Source organism: Gobius niger (assembly GCF_951799975.1).
Source record: "Gobius niger genome assembly, chromosome: 15".
Classification (NCBI taxonomy): Eukaryota; Metazoa; Chordata; class Actinopteri; order Gobiiformes; family Gobiidae; genus Gobius; species Gobius niger.
This window is the reverse complement of record NC_136866.1, coordinates 8,443,441-8,462,529: the sequence shown is the minus strand read 5'-3', so window position 1 is coordinate 8,462,529 and position 19,089 is coordinate 8,443,441. Positions and strand designations below refer to the sequence as shown.

Genomic DNA, 19,089 nt, shown 5'->3' with positions numbered 1-19,089 from the left:
TGCTCTTTCTACTTTCAGGTTGGTGTTGTCCTGTCAAACCTGTTTCAAGAAGATATTTGAAACAGATGGCCAGGCCGTAAACAGATTTCAGAAGTTTATTTTATTTTTTGAAAGTCTTGATGCAATCTTAAATAAGAAGTAAATAAATACAAACTCAAGCTTACATTTACACAAGAAAATCAATATAATCTTCTGTGAACAAATACTACAGGTGCATAAGTGCATAAGGTTAGGGCTTGCATAGTAATGTTAAAGGAAAAAAACATTAAACTTATCCATCATTTTGTAAACAATAGTGCAACTTTCCTGAGCCGTTCATTTGTGTTTAAAAAACGTTGCCATGAGGCAAAGTTACATACATTTGAAATTACACATGCCATCAAAAATAAATTACAAAATAAATAAAACTTAGAAATTCAGGGTTTTAACGTACATCAACAGTGTTCCATATACAGCATGTACATCTGCTGCTTTGATAAGGCACTTCAAATCCTGCCCAATTCCAGCAGTTAAATTGATACATAAATTATAAGTCAGTGTTTAAATAGATTCAAATATGTTTCAAAATAGAAGAAGAAACATGCAAAACTCAAGTAAAATAAAAGATAAAAAAGTTGAATCTTAAGTAAACATTTACCAGGATATTCTATAAGACACTAAGGTCATAACAGCATGCAGCTTTCCATGTAACATGCAACTCGTGCATTTTCAGTTTGTTGATGTGTTTGTGTCGTCATTAGAAGCCCCTGTTGCGCTGACTGAATCTTCAGTCTTTACTCGTCCTAGGGCAGAGCTGTGAGGCAGTGAGAGGCGTCTGTTTCCAGACAGCAGACGGAGGATCTGTCCCACTTGAGCCTCCAGCACCGACAAGCAGCCGTTCAGCCTCTGGATGTCCCCCTTCAGCTCAGCCTTGGCCTCCTGCAGAATGCTCTGCAGCTGGCTGTGCTCTGACAGGGGCGACAGCGGAGCGGTAAAAGAGTGTTTTAGAGATGCCTCCATCGGACTGCGTTCAATGGGACTGCGCTCAAAGGAGCTCCTTGAGACGCCTGCGCGGTCGATGCGCAGGTCGCTCTTGGTGATGCCGCTGTCACAGGAGTCTGTTTTGTGGAGAGCACTGGTTTCCTCTCCAGCGCTGGGACCCCCTTCCACAACTCCCACATCCCCACTACCCTCTGAGTCCTGAGGCCTGGTGCTGTGTATCTGATCGGACTTCGGGTCTGACTGTTTCTCTGCCGGAGGAGGTGCTGAAGCGGCACTTTTAAACTTGGCCCATCCTCGAGGCCCTCCTCGCAGTGTCACTGCTCCGTCCTGTCCTGGGACAGGCCTCTGTGTCCCAGGGAGCTCCACAGAGGGTTTTGCTGTGCTCTCGTCTTGAGCCTGACTCTGTGCTTCTTTCTGGGCTGGTGCTGGTGGGCCCATGATACCGTTGCTCTCTGTGGGGTGGTGCTGCTCAATTTGGATACAGTTGTGCTCACAGTGAAGTTCAGGGACTGTCTGTCCGTCCGCCGTCTGACTGTCCCGCCGCTGCCTGAACCTCTGGAACAGCTTTCTCACCGGGTGGTCCTCAGGGATGGAGAGAGCAACCTCGTTCCTCTGTCGCTCCTGTTCCCGCTTCACGTCTGCGATCTTTCTAAAGATGACCTGCCGTGAGACCAGAGGAGACGAGTATTTATCCAACAATGAGCAGAATATGCACAGAATACATCAGAATATACATAATGCATAAGATACATCCTGCATGAAACTTCACCTCAACTAAATCTACAGCCAACTGTGTTGAAATATTAAAGACCTGGCAGCACAGGGGAAACTGATAATGGGTCAATAATGCATCTGAGCCCAGAAAGCCTCTGGATTGTTCTAAAATAAACGCTTAGTATTCCGGCTTCTACTTTTTAAAAGATATTCTTGAGAAAATCAGTATTGTGTTTTGCTTGCCTAGTTTGCTGAACAAGATAAGATATTCTCCTCTATTTTTAACAACAATTACACCGAGAACCTAGCATAAGTACAAAGCGTGTGTGACATGTTTTTCAAAGCCACTGAACTTATTAATGCATGTTGGCGATTTTTCCAGTGAAAATATTTTAAGTGGAAAAAAATAAATATTGCAGAAGCAATGTCAGCGTGCCTGTACTGTAAGTGGTATACACTTCACTGTTACATAAATGTACATATTTTATATATACAGTACAAAAAGCCTCTGTCATTGTAGCTCAACAAATGAGATCACTTCTACTTTCTTAGCTTTCATTAACAATTCATGCATTTGTCGTCCCACAGGGACGACAAATGATACCACTTTTATCAGCAATCTACTGTGAAGGTCGCACTGCCATGTAATATCACTGTGAATTAAAGTAGACAGCATCAACACCACATTATGTTCTTTGGTTAATGGAGGACTACACTGTGTTTTGCCAGGTTTGGTTTAAAGGAGATAATTGAGTTTTGTTAAGCCAATAAATGAGATGATAAGAGTAGGAAGTCAGGAGTTTCTTACCCGTTTGCGCAGGTTACAGGTGAGAATGAGGTTGCGTGAGAAGGAGCTGGCGAAGGCGGTGTAAAACTCCAGGACCCTGAGCAGAGCGTCTCTCTTGATGACGTGAAGGTCGCAGTAGGTCAGCGCTCGGACGTTCGCACAAGAACGGGCCAGAGTGCTCTCCTTCCAAAACACATCCCCAAAGACGTCCCCCTTACCTGCGCAGACAGGGCACAACCAACCTGGAAATGCTGGCAGATGTACTATCTGACTTTTGGAAAACATTCATCTTTTGAAATTAAGGCATATATAATATTTAAAATACAAAAACGGAACCTAAATAAGCATGATGCCATTTTTTGGCCAAATTGAGATTTTATGTTGCATTTACAGTGAGAACCAGATGTTTACATACACTTTATAAACAGACACATTTGTATTTCTTTTTAAATGAAACCAGAATTAACTTATTTAGGTCAATTAGAATTTTCAAAATTATTTCTATTTACTAAATGCCAGAAGAATGAGAGATCGATTTTTCGACATGGTTTTATATTACTTTTTACAAAGCCAAAACTTTACATACATTTCATTAATATTTGGTAGAATTGCCTTTAAACTGTATATTTTGGGTCAAACGTTTTGAATTTCCTTCCACAAGCTTCTCACAATAGTTGGCAGGAGTTTTGGTCCATTCCTCCAAACAGAACTGGTGTAACTGAGACGGCCACCTTGCGTGCCCATGCCTTTTCAGCTCTGCCCATACATTTTCAACTGGATTGAGATCAGGACTTTGTGATGACCACTTCAAAACATTGACTTTGTTTTCCTTAAGCCACTTTGTAACCAGTATTGGCTGTATGCTTTGGCTTATTGTCCATTTGAAAGACCCATCTGCACCAAAGCTTTAACTTCCTGGCATGTCTTAAGATGTTGCTCCAATATTTCCACAAAATGTTCTTTCTTCATGATGTCATGTATTTTGTGAAGCGCACCAGTCCCTCCCGCAGCAAAACAACCCCACAGCATGATGCTGCCACCCACGTATTTCACAGTTGGGATGGTGTTCTCAGGCGTGCAAGATTCACCCTAATTCCTCCAAATGTGACGATGGTCATTATGGCCAAACAATGAATTTTTGCCCCGTCAGACCACAGGATATGCCTTCAAAGATGAAGGTCTTTATCCTTGTGTGCATTTGCAAACTCCAAACTGGCTTTTTCGTGTTTCTTTTGGAGTAAGGGCTTTTTCCTGGCAGAGTTCCCTCTCAGTCCATGTCGGTACAGTACTTGTTTCATTCTGAATAATAACGAACTCTTACCAGGTTCAGCATCTTCACCAGGGCTTTTCCATTTATTCTTTGGTTGATATTCACATTTCAAAATACAGCACATTCATCTCTGGGACACAGAACCCGCCTTCTTTCTGATCTGTATGATGGCTGGTCATTTCCATCATTGTTTGAACCAATGAACGTTCACCTTCAGGCGCCTTGAAATTCCACCCAAGGATGATCATCTGGGCTTTCCCAAATTGTTTAAAGGTATAGTAATCTTAGTGCATGTAAACTTCTGACTTTGTAAAATGTTAAAAAAAAAAAAAAATCTCTCATTTTTCCGGCATATAGCAAATAGGATTTTTATTTTTATTCTAATTGACCCAAGAAAACAAAAGGATAATTCTGTTTCATGTCCCACTGAATGCATTGTGCTCTCTATACTAACCACTTCACTTTATCACTTTATCAGACACTCTAAACTCTTTCTGCCCATTCAATCATTAAAATATGACTTAAGCAAGGAGGATATAACTAAAAAATAAACCTATTCCAACATAAAGCAAGACAATATGAATACAAAGTTGGTTTACCGAGGATTGCGATAACCTCATCGTCCTGAATGACCTCGAGTGACCCCGACACCACAAAGCAGAGAGTGTCCACGCTCTCGCCAATGTGGAAGATGAGGTCTCCTGGGGCGCAGTGCGTGGTGGTAAACTCCACTGCCAGCGAGCGCAGGCAACTGTCACTGGCCAGTCGAAACGCGGGGTGGTCGTTGAACACCTGTCTGTTCAGGTGCACGCAGATGTCCGCGCGCATGTCTTTGGGACAGATGGCCAGGACCTGCCACAAGAGCCAGACAACAAACAACAAACGTTCATTTGGGTTGGCTTAAAGGCAACATGCTTAAATTCTGAGTTCAGGTGAATTAGTACAACACTGAATTGACCGTACGCTGATGTACCTTCTCAGCATCGATGCCTTTGGACATGGCCCACGTCGACACAATGAAGTCCATGACTCTCTCGCTCAGGCTGTTGGGAACCTGGTAGAGCTTGAGGAAGTCGCGCACGTTGTTGAGCATCTCGTGGTAGCGGTTCGTGTTGGTGTACATTTGCTGGAAAATCGTGGTGACATTTCCAAAGATGGTGGCGTAGAGAAGAGCTAAAAACAAATCAAATGCTTGTCAATGGTGTCTCTAAAAGATTATAACATAGCCTACATAAACCTTCAGATGTGTTAAAGCTAAACCAGTAAAAAAAAAAAAAAAAAAGGAGATACTGTATCTGGAGAAGGCTGTGTTCAGCATTGACCTCAAAGAGCAAATGAGTGTATGAAGTCAAGGGGCTCCAGCCACTGAAGGGGAAACATCCAGGCACTACAAGATCACAGAGGTTAGAAGATCCAACATGAAGGCTCAGTGTCCATCGAACCCCCAGGCAAATTCTCCCTTTCTTGTGTTGCTGGTTGCTTCACATAATTAGAGCATTTGTCGAAAGATACTTAGTGGCTATAACCAAATGTGACACTGCAGTTGAACTGGATGATCTTGGTGATTGAAGCGGGACCAGGACAGGGCGTGTTTACTTTTGCAAGCGGGGGGCGTAAAAGCAGGGCTGTCAGTTTAGGTTTGACTCTGCGCTGCTATTGCATCACGTTACACACAGCTTTAGCCCAGTGGGACAGAGAGGAGCTCGTGAACCGCAGCCGTGACTCTCATCGATGCCTTCCAGTGGAGCAAGTCACACAAAACGTGGAGCTGTTACTGTAACTGCATGCGCCAGGGACACGGGATAAAAATAGAACTTTCATTTCTGAGAGCGCTACGTCTTACAGTATGCAGCAATATCTTCAATCATCCTTTTGAAAAGGTGCAGAGATATTTTTACTGTCTTCAGCCGATTCAACAAAGTGTCAGAGAAATCACAGAAGTATTTATGTTTTTAGGGTCTATTAATACAAGCTGGATTCAAACCTGCGTGACTGCTCTCACAGATGAACCACCTTAGGGGTAACTATGGCAACCAACTTCACATTTGTCGTCTTATAGCTAATATCTCTGTCATTACTGAACCACATGAAACAAGGACTGGCATAAAGTTTAACATCTTTTCTGTTTGCACAAAGGTCAAATTATTATCACATAAAGATGCTAAAAAGTGGTGACAATATTTAGAAACATTTGCTTGATGTTTGGTTGTTGAAAGCACTTGGCTGGATTGTGAATCAGGTTCAACATTTGTGGATTTTCTATTTCGGAGACTTCTGTACTGTGTCTTTCCTATTGGGACTCAAACCCACAATGCTGAGGTTAGAATAGTGCCCAGTATACAAGATACAAGTGCATACTGACTGAAGCTATCAGGGCGCACAAACACACCCTTATTCATAAACTAGACTCATGTCAAACAGACACTGGAGAGGAGGCAGGTGAAGTGTCTTGCCCACAGACACAACAAATGTGTGCTCTTGCTACCGCTGGATTCAGGATTTCTGATGCCCGCTCTGATATTGAGCCATTGCAGGTCGTAAGTCTGCACCAAAACTGTATCTGGCACCGTTATGTGGTAGATGTGGCCATGAGACGCAACAAAAGCAAAAGTAACGCTGTAATGGTAAAAATGTTATTTCCCATCACACAGAAATAAGTGGCTGTCAGCCAGAGCTTCATGGAGCAGCTCTGGAGATGTCACTTTTTATCACGAGCGAAGCTCGTACTAAACTCTCCTCAGTGGTGTGAATCACTGAGGCTGCAGTAAATAGGAAGGGCTGGTTACTTAACAGCCTAGATATAAGTTACAACATGAAGTCTTCAGAAACATCATACGCAAGGTAATATTTTGAAGGAAACACTGAGATGTAGCTGTGGCAATCAGCAAGCATCTGCGCAGTGCAGGTCGATACCATATGCCGCATTACTGGCAGCTGTTTTATAGCCCGCGGGCCCATAGAGAGCATTATAATGTGTAGCGTGATACTGAAGACATCCAGATTGTTTGGGCTTCGGTAGATGCTTGTGCTGCACATTATGAGCGGATGAGTGCATCAACAAAGTGGAAAGGCCATGAAACTGTAGGTTCCTTTTCTGACCCCAGGAAACCGGCCTGAATCAATGTTTAAAATGGTGTTAGCTCACTCACACCAGTAGCAGACGCCCACTCTCCATAACAAGCTCTCAGCCCACAGTCTCCACCTGTGTTTTGACTTGCTCTTATAAATAAAGACAGTTAAGGTATAATATAGACTGTTGAGATATATTCATATGAGCAGTGGCATTTAAGCAAGAAGTTAAAGCTACATTATCAGTTACACAATGGGTCACATAACATGTATGCTCTTCAAGTGCTGTCCCAAGCCTGAATGAACAGAGCTTTGTACATTTGCGTTCACTATAACGTTATGCTCATAACTTATTTACATTATGGTATCATTCTCTAAGGGTCACAAAGGACTATAAAAACATAAATGACTTCTATATTTTTCTAACCAGATCTCGGTCATTAATTTTAATGTCTTTATGACTTATTCATTGTCCTAATGTCAAACGAGTAAAAATTCTATCTGTAATCCTCCTGAGCTCTCAGCATGTTGTAATCTCGCTAATGTATTCAAACCTTCCTTCTTTTTCACTATCCTTTCTCTGTGTGCCACGGCAAATCATCTGCCACCAGGAGTGTAATAATATTTATATTTGTCTTGCTGTTTTAAAGCCGCGCTGCAGAATATTTCACCTAATAAATAGACTTATTATTTATGGGTGGAAATGGTCTGTTTAACCTTGGCTTTGAGCTGGATGCTTCTTCCTTTTTTGGTGTACACTGTACCACAATGTTCTGTACCAATGAGCCTTTCAGTAGACATTTCTAGACAACGACAGAGGAGCTGCTGTTCGTTTGCTGCTGTTCTTTTGCCCTCTAATCTGATTTATTTGAACTGTCAAGGTTGTTCGTCTTGTGCACAGAAGAGAGAAAAAACTCTGATCGGACTGACTTGAGCGCTTTGGAGGAGCTAGAACATAACAGCACTTGACAAAACGGTAGAGTACAAACATTACACTGGGTCTTACATGTTATCAAGGGCTACAGGGAGAAGGGGAGTCAGGCTTTTAGTGAAAGTTGTTGTGAGATGTGACGAAGAGCTTGTGGATAAAACATTTTAGATATCTCTATTTAGGCCTGGACTATCAGACAGCATCATACAGAGAAATGTATTCTTTTGAGGTGAGAACCAAATCACATTGTAAGCCATTTTCCTGTTGTTGCATTGTGTATATTCTTGTTTATGAATACTTACATCCCACCATCATCATCGCCACAGAAAATATCTTCTCTCCGTCGGTGGTCGGCGCGATGTTGCCAAAGCCGATGGTGGTCAGGCTGGTCATAGTGAAGTACAGAGAGGACACATAGAGGGTGTACTTGTTGGGTCCGCCCTCCCACCTCCCCGTCCCGGTGGCGTTGAAGCGGTAGGGGGCCCCGATGTCCAGAGCCAGCTGATAGAGCCAGCTGTCCTTCTTAATGCCCTTGGTGACTTCATCAAAGATCTCATGGTCGCCGATGCTGTACCAAATGCAGGCCAGCCAATGGGCCACCAGACCGAAGACGCACACCAGGAGAACCAGCACCGCGGCGCCGTACTCCAGGTAGTGGTCCAGTTTACGGGCCACGCGGCCCAAACGCAGCAGACGGACCACCTTCAAGGAGCTGAAGAGGCTGCTGAGGCCCTAGGAATGGACAAAGGTGGAGTTGAATACATGTGGTTCTGGCCACATGAGCAGAGAGAGTGAGCTTGCTGAACACAAACCATAAATCAGGAGGTCAGAGGCACAGTGTGTCTGCCAAAGCATTGACTGAAAGATGTATGGTATGTGCTTAGCAAGCTTACTCTTTCTGCTTATGTGTACTAATCAGCCTGATCTTTGAGAGCAACTGGATTTTTTACCACATTTCTAATACTCGAGAGCCAACTGAAGCACTCACCCCTACACGGTTTTCAACATATGTTTCTATATTGGAATGAATTCAAGCAATTTGATTGGCAAGCTAAACATGTAAATTTAATGAAGAGAGCCCAGATCTAGACCACACCAATTGAAATAGTTAATGGTCTATTATTGCATGCCGTACATTAAGTAGAAATAGATAAATAAAGTAGAAAACTATGTATTTGTATATGCACAGAAAGAGAGAAGAACTCTATCATTGTGTCGTACTGGGAGGACTGAGTCTTCTGTCCTTGTGATGTTCCTGTGAATCCCGCTTTCTCTGAGATGTCCCGAAGCAGATAAGGGGTCCTAAAAGGAATTATAATCATTCACCTTTAAAGTGATTACCTGAAGCAATTTTGCAAAATGAGAAGAAGAGTAAACTATTTGTGAATGTCTTACGTCATCCACATGTTCGAAGGCGTTGATGATATCGTAGGGCAGACAGGACAGCAGGTCAATAACGAACCAGGTCTTGAGGTAATTCATCCGTATCAGTTTGGCGTCAGACACGACTTCCCCGGCCGGCCCGACGAAGGTGGTGTGGAAGTTGAGCACAATGTCGACCAGGAAGATGACGTCCACCACGCTGTCCAGCACCAGCCACGCGATGTTGTTCTGCTTGGTTTTGAAGGAGACGTTGTACGGGACCATGATGGCAGTGTAGAAGGTGAGGATGAGGATGACCCAGTCCCAGGTGGTCTTAAAGGTGCAGTAGTGCAGGATGATGTGGGGCGGGGTCTTAGGGGCTTCTTGTTTGTATTGAGGAAGGATTTCTGAACCCAGCTGGAGTACCTTGAAGCAGAGGGGAGGAGTAGTCAGTACATCAATCACACCACAGATTTTGCTTGTACATGAATAGCATAGGTTAAGGTGTACATCATTGTCCCCGTATGGAAGTTTGTTTGTTGCATTTGACCCAACCTTCCATAAGGAGCAATAGGCGACCGTAATAATAATCACCTGGATGGATTAGGCATGTTTTTAATTTTATAGGAGACCAGACCAGAGGAGAACATGAGACCTTCACACAGAAAGGCCTCACAAATACAAATAATCTCCAAATACATGTTTCATTGACCAAAATAAACGTCAATTTAAAGACATAAAGGATACATCTCAACCTAAACCGATACATTCATCAAAATAAGACGAGATGCTCACCTCTGCCAAACGGGACGGCTTGTGATTGACCTCCGCTTTGCTCACGGGGGTCAGCTGCTGCACCACGGTCCTATTGGTGGCGAGTGCTCTGGTCAACCGTGCGAACTTTGTCCACCCTACAAGGAGGATAGGATGGAGTGGAAAAAGAAAGTAATTTGAACTGTTTTCATCTGGGGTAGCATATAGATTTGGCATATTACCCACTAATCTGTAACAATCTTGTAATAAAAGTGCATATTTAAAGATATATATTTTATCCATCCCCTCAGCCTAACCCCTTCACTGTATTTTCAAAGCTTTTCTTGTGTGGCTGTTCTTTGTTTCTGCTTGATGTGTGTTAAAGTCTCCAAAGGGACTTGGCACGGCGCGGGCCCACCGAGACAGGAGAGCAGTGAACCGCACTTACAACACCTGGACAGCTGTACGGAGCATGTAAGTGGCATGGGCTTGGGACTTTGTGCCTATGTGACCCTGTGTTAAACTAACCATAACGCACTAGAATATAAATATGTTTGCACTCTGTCGGGTGTCAGTTTCAGCCTGTCTTGTTATAAGTGAAAATACGCCTTGTTTGTTTTTAAGATTTATTCATGCATACGTAATCCTTGTTGATTCAATATTCAATGGTGGCTGCAATGAATTATGGGTAAACAAACACCAACTCTCTCACCTTTAGTGGAGTCATCCTCGATTGGTTGTTTAAACAGAGTGATGTCTCTGAAGGTGCAGAGGAAAAGCACCACTTTGTCGTTTTCGTTTCGAATCGGGGCGATCTGCATGTAAAGCCATATCGGGGTTCCTGTGGAGGAAGAGTTTATGAAAGAAAGGGCAAAGCCAGGAAAATACACAATTTCAGCCAAATGTTGAAACACTCACTGTTTTTAGTGTAGAGCAGCACTTCGAAGAAGTTGGACTCGTAGTTGTCAAACGTCTCCTTGATATGGTCTATCGTCATCGTATCAGTCAAGTCCCCGTACATAAAGCTGCAATGACAAGTATTGGATAAATGTCTAACCTTTAAAAGGGATTCAAATGGAAGTACTTAACTGTCTCTACAATAGACTTAAGTACATCTATAGTGGCGCCTTATAAATAATAATTCAAAGCACATCTCTTCACTATCATCAGTCAGTATTTTTTGGTTTGTGTTTTCAGGATAAATACCATTACTGATTCACGTACTTGCATGTGCTGCTCTTGTGCATAACCTCGGCGCGGTGACACCCGGACAGTTTGCAAAAGCCATCGTTGCTGTAAACAACTGGCCACTCCACGATCTGGGCATTCCCCAAAATGAAGCTGGTCTCTGAAGTAAAAAACAATATGAGATCATTAAAATCTAATTACTCTTAGAGACACACAACACACCAGTGGGACCTAAAAGGAGCAAAGAGATGCACAATAGGTCAGGGTTATGCAACTACAGCACTTTAGTATTATTACTGTATAATTAATAATATTGGGAGGAAATAAATAAGCAAACAAACAAAATTAACAATTAATAAGACATATTTTGTGTCTTAATTTTGAATGTCTTTTTAAAAAAATAAATCCTAAAAATTGCACACAAAAAAGTGCATTTATATTGTGTAAAATTCAGTTATGATTCCAAACCTGGGACAAAGACCTGAAAGCAAGTCAAAGGAAGAAAGTTATTAAAATGTTGATGTTTAAATCTTAATGTGAATTAAAAATGAATGAAAGGCTGCAAAGTTCTCCCGCTCAAAGTGCTCAGGTCTGAGGGAAACAGAGGGACATTCTGTTCACAATAACATCATGATGTGACAGCATTTGACCTTTTTACGACTTTGCCTCTGGTTTAACTGACTTATACTGCAATATTATTTTAAAGGACAGTATTTGTACTATACTACCATTAGCCTGTTTGACTGAAAATAGAAAATGCCACAGCCCACAGGCAAAAGAGCTACATGATGCTTTATACAGTGATACATCACATGTTCAAATCAAGTGTCATCTCATTGATCTTGTTCAGATTTCTGTTAAAGCTTTTATCTCCCTCCAAACGAATCAACAAACAAATCTGAATCAAATCAAATATACAAAAAATGGAGAATTGCCATTTTCACCTCCAATTATAGCGTTTGCAGTACATGGGCTTAGGGTAAACTATTAACAAAGAATCTAAAAGTGACAATAAATGAATAAATTCGTAGCACTCTCACTCATCGCACAGACTATTCTGCTCGTCCTCAAAGCACTTTCCATGAAGAACTTACCGCTGGAGCGACGGACAATGTTTTCCAGAAAAGTGTTTTGCGGTGCCACCAGTCCCCGTTTGCCAGAGTGCATCCTGATCCGGACTCAGGACGGGAGGCGCGCGGAGCTCTATCTGATCACAACTGCCCCCCTCACAGTCACAGCTCTGAGCTCTGCCAGAGGAGCCGCTGGTCCTCTGCGTAAAGCTGCTGGTGTTACACGAGGAGCATCCGGGCCCGACTTTACACAATAAGATGAGAGGATTGGAGAGTGTTTATGTCCCTGTAACATGTAAATGATCTCAACTTACATAGCGCTTTTCCTCCTACATTAGGCACTCAAAGCGCTTTACAGCAAGGATCCACTCACCCATTCATACACCAGTGTACGCAGACACTGGAGGCAAGGTGGGTGAAGTGTCTTGCCCAAGGACACAGCGACAGAGTGCACCTTCAGGAGGCGGGATTCAAACCCCTGACCTTCCGATCATGAAACGACCTGCTCTACAATCTGCGCCACTGTCGCCTGTAAAGCCTAACTAGGCCCTGGCCTACATAATCATACTATTATTAATACACAATATTCCAGTTCTTTTAATAGTTTGACTTCCCTAACATTGACACGAGGACATGTGAATCAGGCATGTGTGTGAGAGAAAGTAACTCGCAGTGCGACTGCAACTAAATGATCACATTCATTAGAATGACTTGACAGTTTGAAAGTGAGGGCCTCTGAGCAGCTCTTCAGTAGCAGACTGAGACAATAAGGAGCGTTAAGTTAAGTTGTACTTTATAATCTCTGTAGAGAAATGTGTTCTCTGCATTTGACCCATCCTCCTCAATGTCGCTGGGCGACCTGAAGGAGCAGTGAGCTGCCAGTACGGGCTGGCGCTCGGGGACTCATCTCCATGATGTGGACAGGAACACCTGGCTGGATTAACCTACCACATGTTTTTACCACTAACCTACGCAGACAGAACATGCAAACTCCACACAGAAAGGCCCTGTCCAGGTGGGAATCAAACCCGGGACCTTGGAGCTGCAGCAAATGTGGTTCTTCCTCCCCACTGCGATCAGATGTACAACACCTCATGTGCAATAACTCCTATGTTTTACTGCGTGCAATAATCTCTGTATCAGAGTCACTTTATCAACCACCTGTAAGTCTGTAAACTTTGCCCTGTCAGTGTTAACATTTTAATATTGTGTCATTTAAAAAATATATATATTTACATATGTTTTGCCTCTTTAAAGTTTTTTCATTCAAGATTTGTTTGCACATTAACCTGTTCTTGATTGCACTTTTTCCGGTCTATTTGCACCCCCTGGGTGTTTCTTAAGAGCTGATGTTACAAGTGAATTTCAGTCAATCAATAAAGACTTATCTTATCATATGTGAAATCAAACCTACATGCCTCAGGCCCAACATTGTTAACACAAAACACAACCAGAGTGCATGTAGGAGTTTGTTTCATAATCATCAGGTCGATTAATCGATCCATCAGCAAACTGTGTAATTCCACCGATCTGTTGTAATAGACTTTTATTTTGAAATAGACACTTTCGTTTTTCCCAATCGTATTAAACAACTTTATTAACTCGTGTTCAGTCTTTGCAAGAGCCTAGTTTCTGATTTAAATGCACAGACCTGGGCTGTTCAAATATATGCTGAGGGACAGATTTTTAGGCTATATGGACTGGGCATAATATAGGCCTAATTTACACAGTCCACCATTTTATTTTATTTTTTACAGTCTGCATAATGGCCAATAATGACAGATATAATATTGTTGCCCTTTAGAGAAGAAAACTGTCAAACTGTGTTGTTTTTTCTAGAATAATAGAAGAAATAGAAGAATAGAAGAAAAACAAAACTTTTCTACACTATTTCCAGCAGGTGGCGACACTGCAAAGTCGAGCCAAATGGGCCAAAGAAAGAAGAGGCGCTGCGGGGGCGGAGAAGAAGCAGCTGAATAACGGCCTGACGCAGTTAGTCTGTGCCGTATGAATCAGTCACATCTATATCCTCAACTAATGGTTAACTATCCGGACTCTGCCCTCGTGCATGCATGTGTGCGGTGACTGCGAGGCTCCCGCGTGGGCAGATAAGAGGCGGGAGAAGCCGGCGGTGATAGCGAGTTGTTATTTTATCAGTGAATGAGGAATGCAGACGCGGCCACATCGGGCTACACTTCTGCTCATGAACATGGTCTGAGTCTGAGCATCGGACTTGTTATTTACTGGCTGAAATCATGGCTGACGACTTCGGAACGAGGTTTGTGCGGATGTGCAATAACCTCCAGGACCCCAGTCTTGTGGCGAGGTTCCAGAACCTATGCGGCGTTAAAGGGACATTTCCGGACAGAGCGCCCGCAGAGCAGAGCGCAGAGCCGCACAGAGGCCTGAGGAGGAGGGCGCAGGGCGCAGGGCTCGGCAATGGGGCCGCGGCTGGTGATGCGCTAAACGGGAAGCAGCCTGGGGATTTGACTGCAGAGCCCGGGGGAGCAGAGGGTGCCGACGAGGACACCGTCCGATCGAAGCCTCTGCGGAGGAATTCACTGACTGGAGATGTGGGACAGGAGTTTCTCATCCATAACAAGTTTCTGTTCTATCTGTTCACTTTTGGCACAGAGCTGGGCAACGAAATGTTTTTCATCATCTTTTTCCCCTTCCTCTTCTGGAATGTGGACGCCCTGGTCAGCCGCAGGCTCATCGTGGTTTGGGCTTGGAACCTGTTTGTGGGACAGTCCACTAAGGACATGGTGCGCTGGTCCCGGCCAGCCTCTCCTCCAGTGGTAAAAGTGGAGGTCTTCTACAACTCCGAGTATAGCATGCCCTCAACTCACGCCATGACTGGGACAGCCATCCCCTTCTGCCTTTTCATGCTCACCTATGGCCGGTGGGAGGTGAGCAGTGCACCCACACACCAGGGTTCATAGAAATACTATGGCAGGTCATTGAGTTTGATGGTTAAGCTTTCCCTTCACACTGAGTGAAAAGTTGTCCTCAGTGTCCGTGAGCATCACGAAGGTCAAGGTTCTGGATAGGGTGGACTTGACCCCACACCCTGGGGTCAATCCAATTAGAGCTATAACTATTCTAGTGTTTCATGCACAAACACCAACATGCATGATGGGTGACAGTGACACACTGTGTGATTGTTACGAAGTCGTGTAAGAATATCTGAAACATGTCTTTCCAGTTTGACTACAGTGCGTTGTGCCAAAAGTGTAATACCACCAATTCCTACTAAATGGGCTCCTTCAGGACACATAATACGTCGCTGTGGGAATTTGTTTGCAGCAACTGATGCTGAGGTTTACGAGCAAAATTATGTCACTGAGTGTATCTGCTCTATTCTCTGTTCACGGTGAAGGTTAGACATGAGCGGGTGTGTCTGACACGAGACCTGGCCGATAAGAACAGATAAGAGGTGAAAACGTGAGGCACATAGCTTTTACTTTCATATAATTGAGTAATATCTGGAAAACTTGGCACCTCATGCAAGAATTAGATGAATGAAAATAAAAGACCAACTTCAAAGTGATTGTGTCCATTGGGAGATTTTCCTCTGCTTTTGACCCATCCTCCTGTGTCACTGGGACAACCTCTCAGGAGCAATGGGTGGCCCAGTACAGCTACCCTTCTCCAGATATTGAGCTATGTTCATGGTAAGGTGTACACGACACGTATCTACATGTACATGTTTTGGATTGATGAAAGAACTGGTGCACCTGTAGGAAACCCACACAGACATGGGGGGCACATGCAAACTCCACACAGAAGCGGGGAATCAAATCTGTGAACTTATTAACTCACAGCAACAGGGTTTATTCATTATGTTTGAGACACTTGAAAGTAACGCATGACTTTCATTTAAAGCCATCACAAATATTCTCCCTCCTCTACTCAAACAAACAGTTGAGAGTCTGAGACAAAGGCGCCCTGGTGTTTTAGACAAAAGGAGGAAGGAAAGGGAGAAGCTGACATGTTGTTTTAAACTTCCAACAAAGTAGAACTTAACCAGTGATTCACTGGACTTAACTGCTCTTCTCTCTAGAGTTTATCTAAACAGTTCCCAGCACTGAGGACACTAAGATAACTGGTGATTAGATACAATGGAATACAACTATGGAGCAATCACGTCACTTTAGTAACTCTTAATCGGACTGTGCTTGACCCTTTCAATGCCTGTTTGCATTAGAAATTATAGTCAGTGCAGTCATTCTTTTCTCTAATGCATAGGCAGTGCTGAAACTTGAGTATACAAATGTTTTTCTTGGCCCTGTGATGGAATTGCGATGAAGAATCTTTGAAGCAAATTGAATAAACACTCTTATGTTTTCTCTCACAGTATTCTTTTCTGTTTGGCCTCACCGTGGCTCTCAGCTGGAGTATCCTGGTCTGTGTAAGCCGAGTCTACATGGGAATGCACTCTGTCCTGGTGAGTGGACCGGTGCATTATAACTTTGCTGTTATTTGGGAGTGAGGAAAGACAACGTTTCATATTACAACACTGACTGCTGAAAATGCCCTCATGTTAAAGTCATCCAACCGTGCATAAAAAGCACATACTACAATGGGTTTCGACAGGAAGAAAGGAATCTCTTGTGTACATTGCGTGCGTGCTTTTCCTATGACACATGTCGCACAAAACACTTCTCAAAGCGGGACAATGTTTCTTTCTCTTCACGCTCTGTGGTGGTAAGCCACAGCTGCCCTTAGATTAGACTGACAGACACATGGCTGCGCACATCTACTCCAACGAACCCTTTGACCACCACCAACCACTCCCATCAGGATCTTTTTTTATTTCTAACACATTATCTAGTGGTCTGACACCAAATTCATCTAAATTATATGTGTAAAGATTCTACTCTTTCTCCCCTACAGAACTATATTACAATACGAAAAAAGAGAAACTAAAATTTCAAAGTGACATAAGCATTCAGGGCCTGAAAACACCATAAATACAAAAAAGCTGGAGCACTGCAGGTGAATGGGGAAAAAATGTATATTTACAGATATCAATTTGAAACTTTTGCTGTAAATCACTGGCATAAATGTGAGAAAAAAATACATTGCAAGTTTTCTGTCATTTTATCTTTTCATATAAGAACAAGGTGTTTTATGCCTAAAAATGCACCAAATTTCCCATCTTTTCGGCGACGAAATCTGAATAATGGATGGGCCAAGACTTTTTCAGAGGGGATATAGGATATCTTGTTTAGTTTTAAAATAAGCTGTTTTTTAGTGGAACATTTTGTAAAAAATGTAATTTTCGCCTTATTTTTTGACATTCAAAACTCAATAAATGGGGCTAGGGATTAGATAATAAAAAATCCCTCTGAAAAAATATTCCAAATATTGTTCAGTCCAAGGCTGGAAAATCTGAAGTCTTTAGGTCCGACTGACGTGGACATAGTGTCGCCACAATGACAGAAAAATGTGTTTGGAGAAAAAGGCCCTTGAAATTGCATTGTCCCATATCTATGTCAATTCAAACATGCAAACATTGAATCAGTGCAATATTTAAACATGTTATTGTGAAGATTAGGCATATTTTCTGTTTCCAGGTGAAAGCTTATATGTTCAGAGACCAATTTGGCCCCAAAACTGAAAAAAATGAGTTTTGCCTGTAGTGTCTCCCCTTAAGAAGAAGCAGCTGTGATTGTTTACTCTTTTTGTGTTTCAGGAGGTAATCACTGGCTTCCTCTACACTCTCCTGATTTTAGCCGTCTTCCAGCCCTTGTTGGAGAAGATTGATACGTTTTACATGATGGGGGACTACGCTCCTCTGGTCATTGTGGTGTCTCATGTCGGTTTTGGACTGGTGGCCTTCTCCCTGGACTCCTGGAGCACGTCCCGGGGCGACACGGCTCAGGCGCTGGGCACTGGGGCGGGTGCGGCTCTGGGCACTTATGTGAACTACCAGCTCGGCCTGATGGCAGACCCCGCACTGTCCTCTCTGCCTCTCGCCATGCCCGCTCTTAGCGCCGCCCTGGTGGTCCGCTCCGTGCTGCGCTTCTTCATCGGCGTGGCTGTGATCCTCGTCACCAGAACGGCCATGAAGGCGGTGACCATCCCGTTCCTCTGCCAGGTGTGCGGGCTGCCAGCCGATGACGTGCGGCAGGCGCGGCAGCTCATGAGGGTGGAGCTGCCCTATCGTTACATTGTGTACACTGTAGTGGGCTTCAGCTGTGTCTGTGTATCGCCTCTGCTCTTCAGCCTCTTAAACCTGGCCTGAACCTGGTCCTGGCTCTTCCTGCAGACTGAAACAGATGCTGCCGCGAAGAACACCGGCTCAATGTGTAGAGCACAAACTGGTGATCTTTTGTATTGATCTCAATGCCAACGTGAATTATGTAAAAATATCCCAGTGTTACTCTTGAGCAACCCTCCTATGTCCTCAATATATGGAAGTGTAAAACTGAAACCTTATAGACACATGTATATCTGTGCTGAATATCCATTGTACTCAGTAACTGTATAGTACTTTTAGCTAATCAAAAGTGTACTTGGGAAATATTGCTAATCGAACAAACCAACAGATGAGACCCATTGCTCCTCTTTGATTGAGCGTTGCTATACGTTTACAGGACCTGGTGGCTTTGCCTGAACAGAGCAAAGAGTATTAAATGATTTGAAAGAGATTTATTTAGTGTATAATTACTGCTGTATTCAAACCACTGACTCCAGTATTTATATGTTGTATTTGTAATTTCTTATTGTTCTGTTCTATTAATGTTTTTAATAATAAAGTTGGAGTATTTGTTCTTGCTCATTGAATATTTATGTCTCTAAAGATGTAAAATTATTGTAATTAAATTTAATTACTTGGTAAAAGGACTGTGTCCATCACACAAACAATGAATTAATAAATTATTTCATGACGAAAAAAGTGCTTTATTGTTCTTTTGTCAATAAAAAAAAGCTAGATTTAGATTTGACATACGGGATT

General features: G+C 43.0%; 2 protein-coding genes across 2 annotated transcripts; one reads left to right on the top strand and one right to left on the bottom strand.

Annotated features, from left to right (window-relative positions):
* Nucleotides 1-463: 463 nt before the first annotated feature.
* On the bottom strand, nt 464-12,241 carry LOC306974425 (voltage-gated delayed rectifier potassium channel KCNH5-like). Its single transcript, XM_079571665.1, has 12 exons — nt 12,150-12,241; nt 11,092-11,215; nt 10,786-10,892; nt 10,580-10,708; nt 9,910-10,025; nt 9,148-9,540; nt 8,974-9,054; nt 8,055-8,484; nt 4,726-4,925; nt 4,352-4,604; nt 2,504-2,700; nt 464-1,641 (listed from the first exon to the last, which is right to left on the bottom strand). The coding sequence occupies exons 1-12, from the start codon at nt 12,220-12,222 to the stop codon at nt 709-711; spliced, it is 3,036 nt and encodes a 1,011-aa protein (XP_079427791.1). The 5' UTR covers nt 12,223-12,241; the 3' UTR covers nt 464-708.
* A 1,838-nt stretch (nt 12,242-14,079) lies between these two features.
* On the top strand, nt 14,080-18,979 carry LOC306974637 (sphingosine-1-phosphate phosphatase 1-like). The gene is made up of 3 exons (XM_079571993.1): nt 14,080-15,034; nt 16,483-16,572; nt 17,824-18,979. The coding sequence occupies exons 1-3, from the start codon at nt 14,381-14,383 to the stop codon at nt 18,373-18,375; spliced, it is 1,296 nt and encodes a 431-aa protein (XP_079428119.1). The 5' UTR covers nt 14,080-14,380; the 3' UTR covers nt 18,376-18,979.
* The last annotated feature ends 110 nt before the right edge of the window (nt 18,980-19,089 follow it).

Bases quoted from the DNA above. Each gene is read 5' to 3' on its own strand.
- LOC306974425 (XM_079571665.1), bottom strand. From the start codon at position 12,222: ATGCACTCTGGCAAACGGGGACTGGTGGCACCGCAAAACACTTTTCTG. The intron at 10,893-11,091 runs GTACGTGAATCA...TTGTCATTGCAG, and splicing joins CACAAGAGCAGCACATGCAA to CTTTATGTACGGGGACTTGA. The intron at 1,642-2,503 runs GTAAGAAACTCC...GTCTCACGGCAG, and splicing joins CCTGTAACCTGCGCAAACGG to GTCATCTTTAGAAAGATCGC.
- LOC306974637 (XM_079571993.1), top strand. From the start codon at position 14,381: ATGGCTGACGACTTCGGAACGAGGTTTGTGCGGATGTGCAATAACCTC. The intron at 15,035-16,482 runs GTGAGCAGTGCA...TTTCTCTCACAG, and splicing joins TCACCTATGGCCGGTGGGAG to TATTCTTTTCTGTTTGGCCT. The intron at 16,573-17,823 runs GTGAGTGGACCG...TTTGTGTTTCAG, and splicing joins TGGGAATGCACTCTGTCCTG to GAGGTAATCACTGGCTTCCT.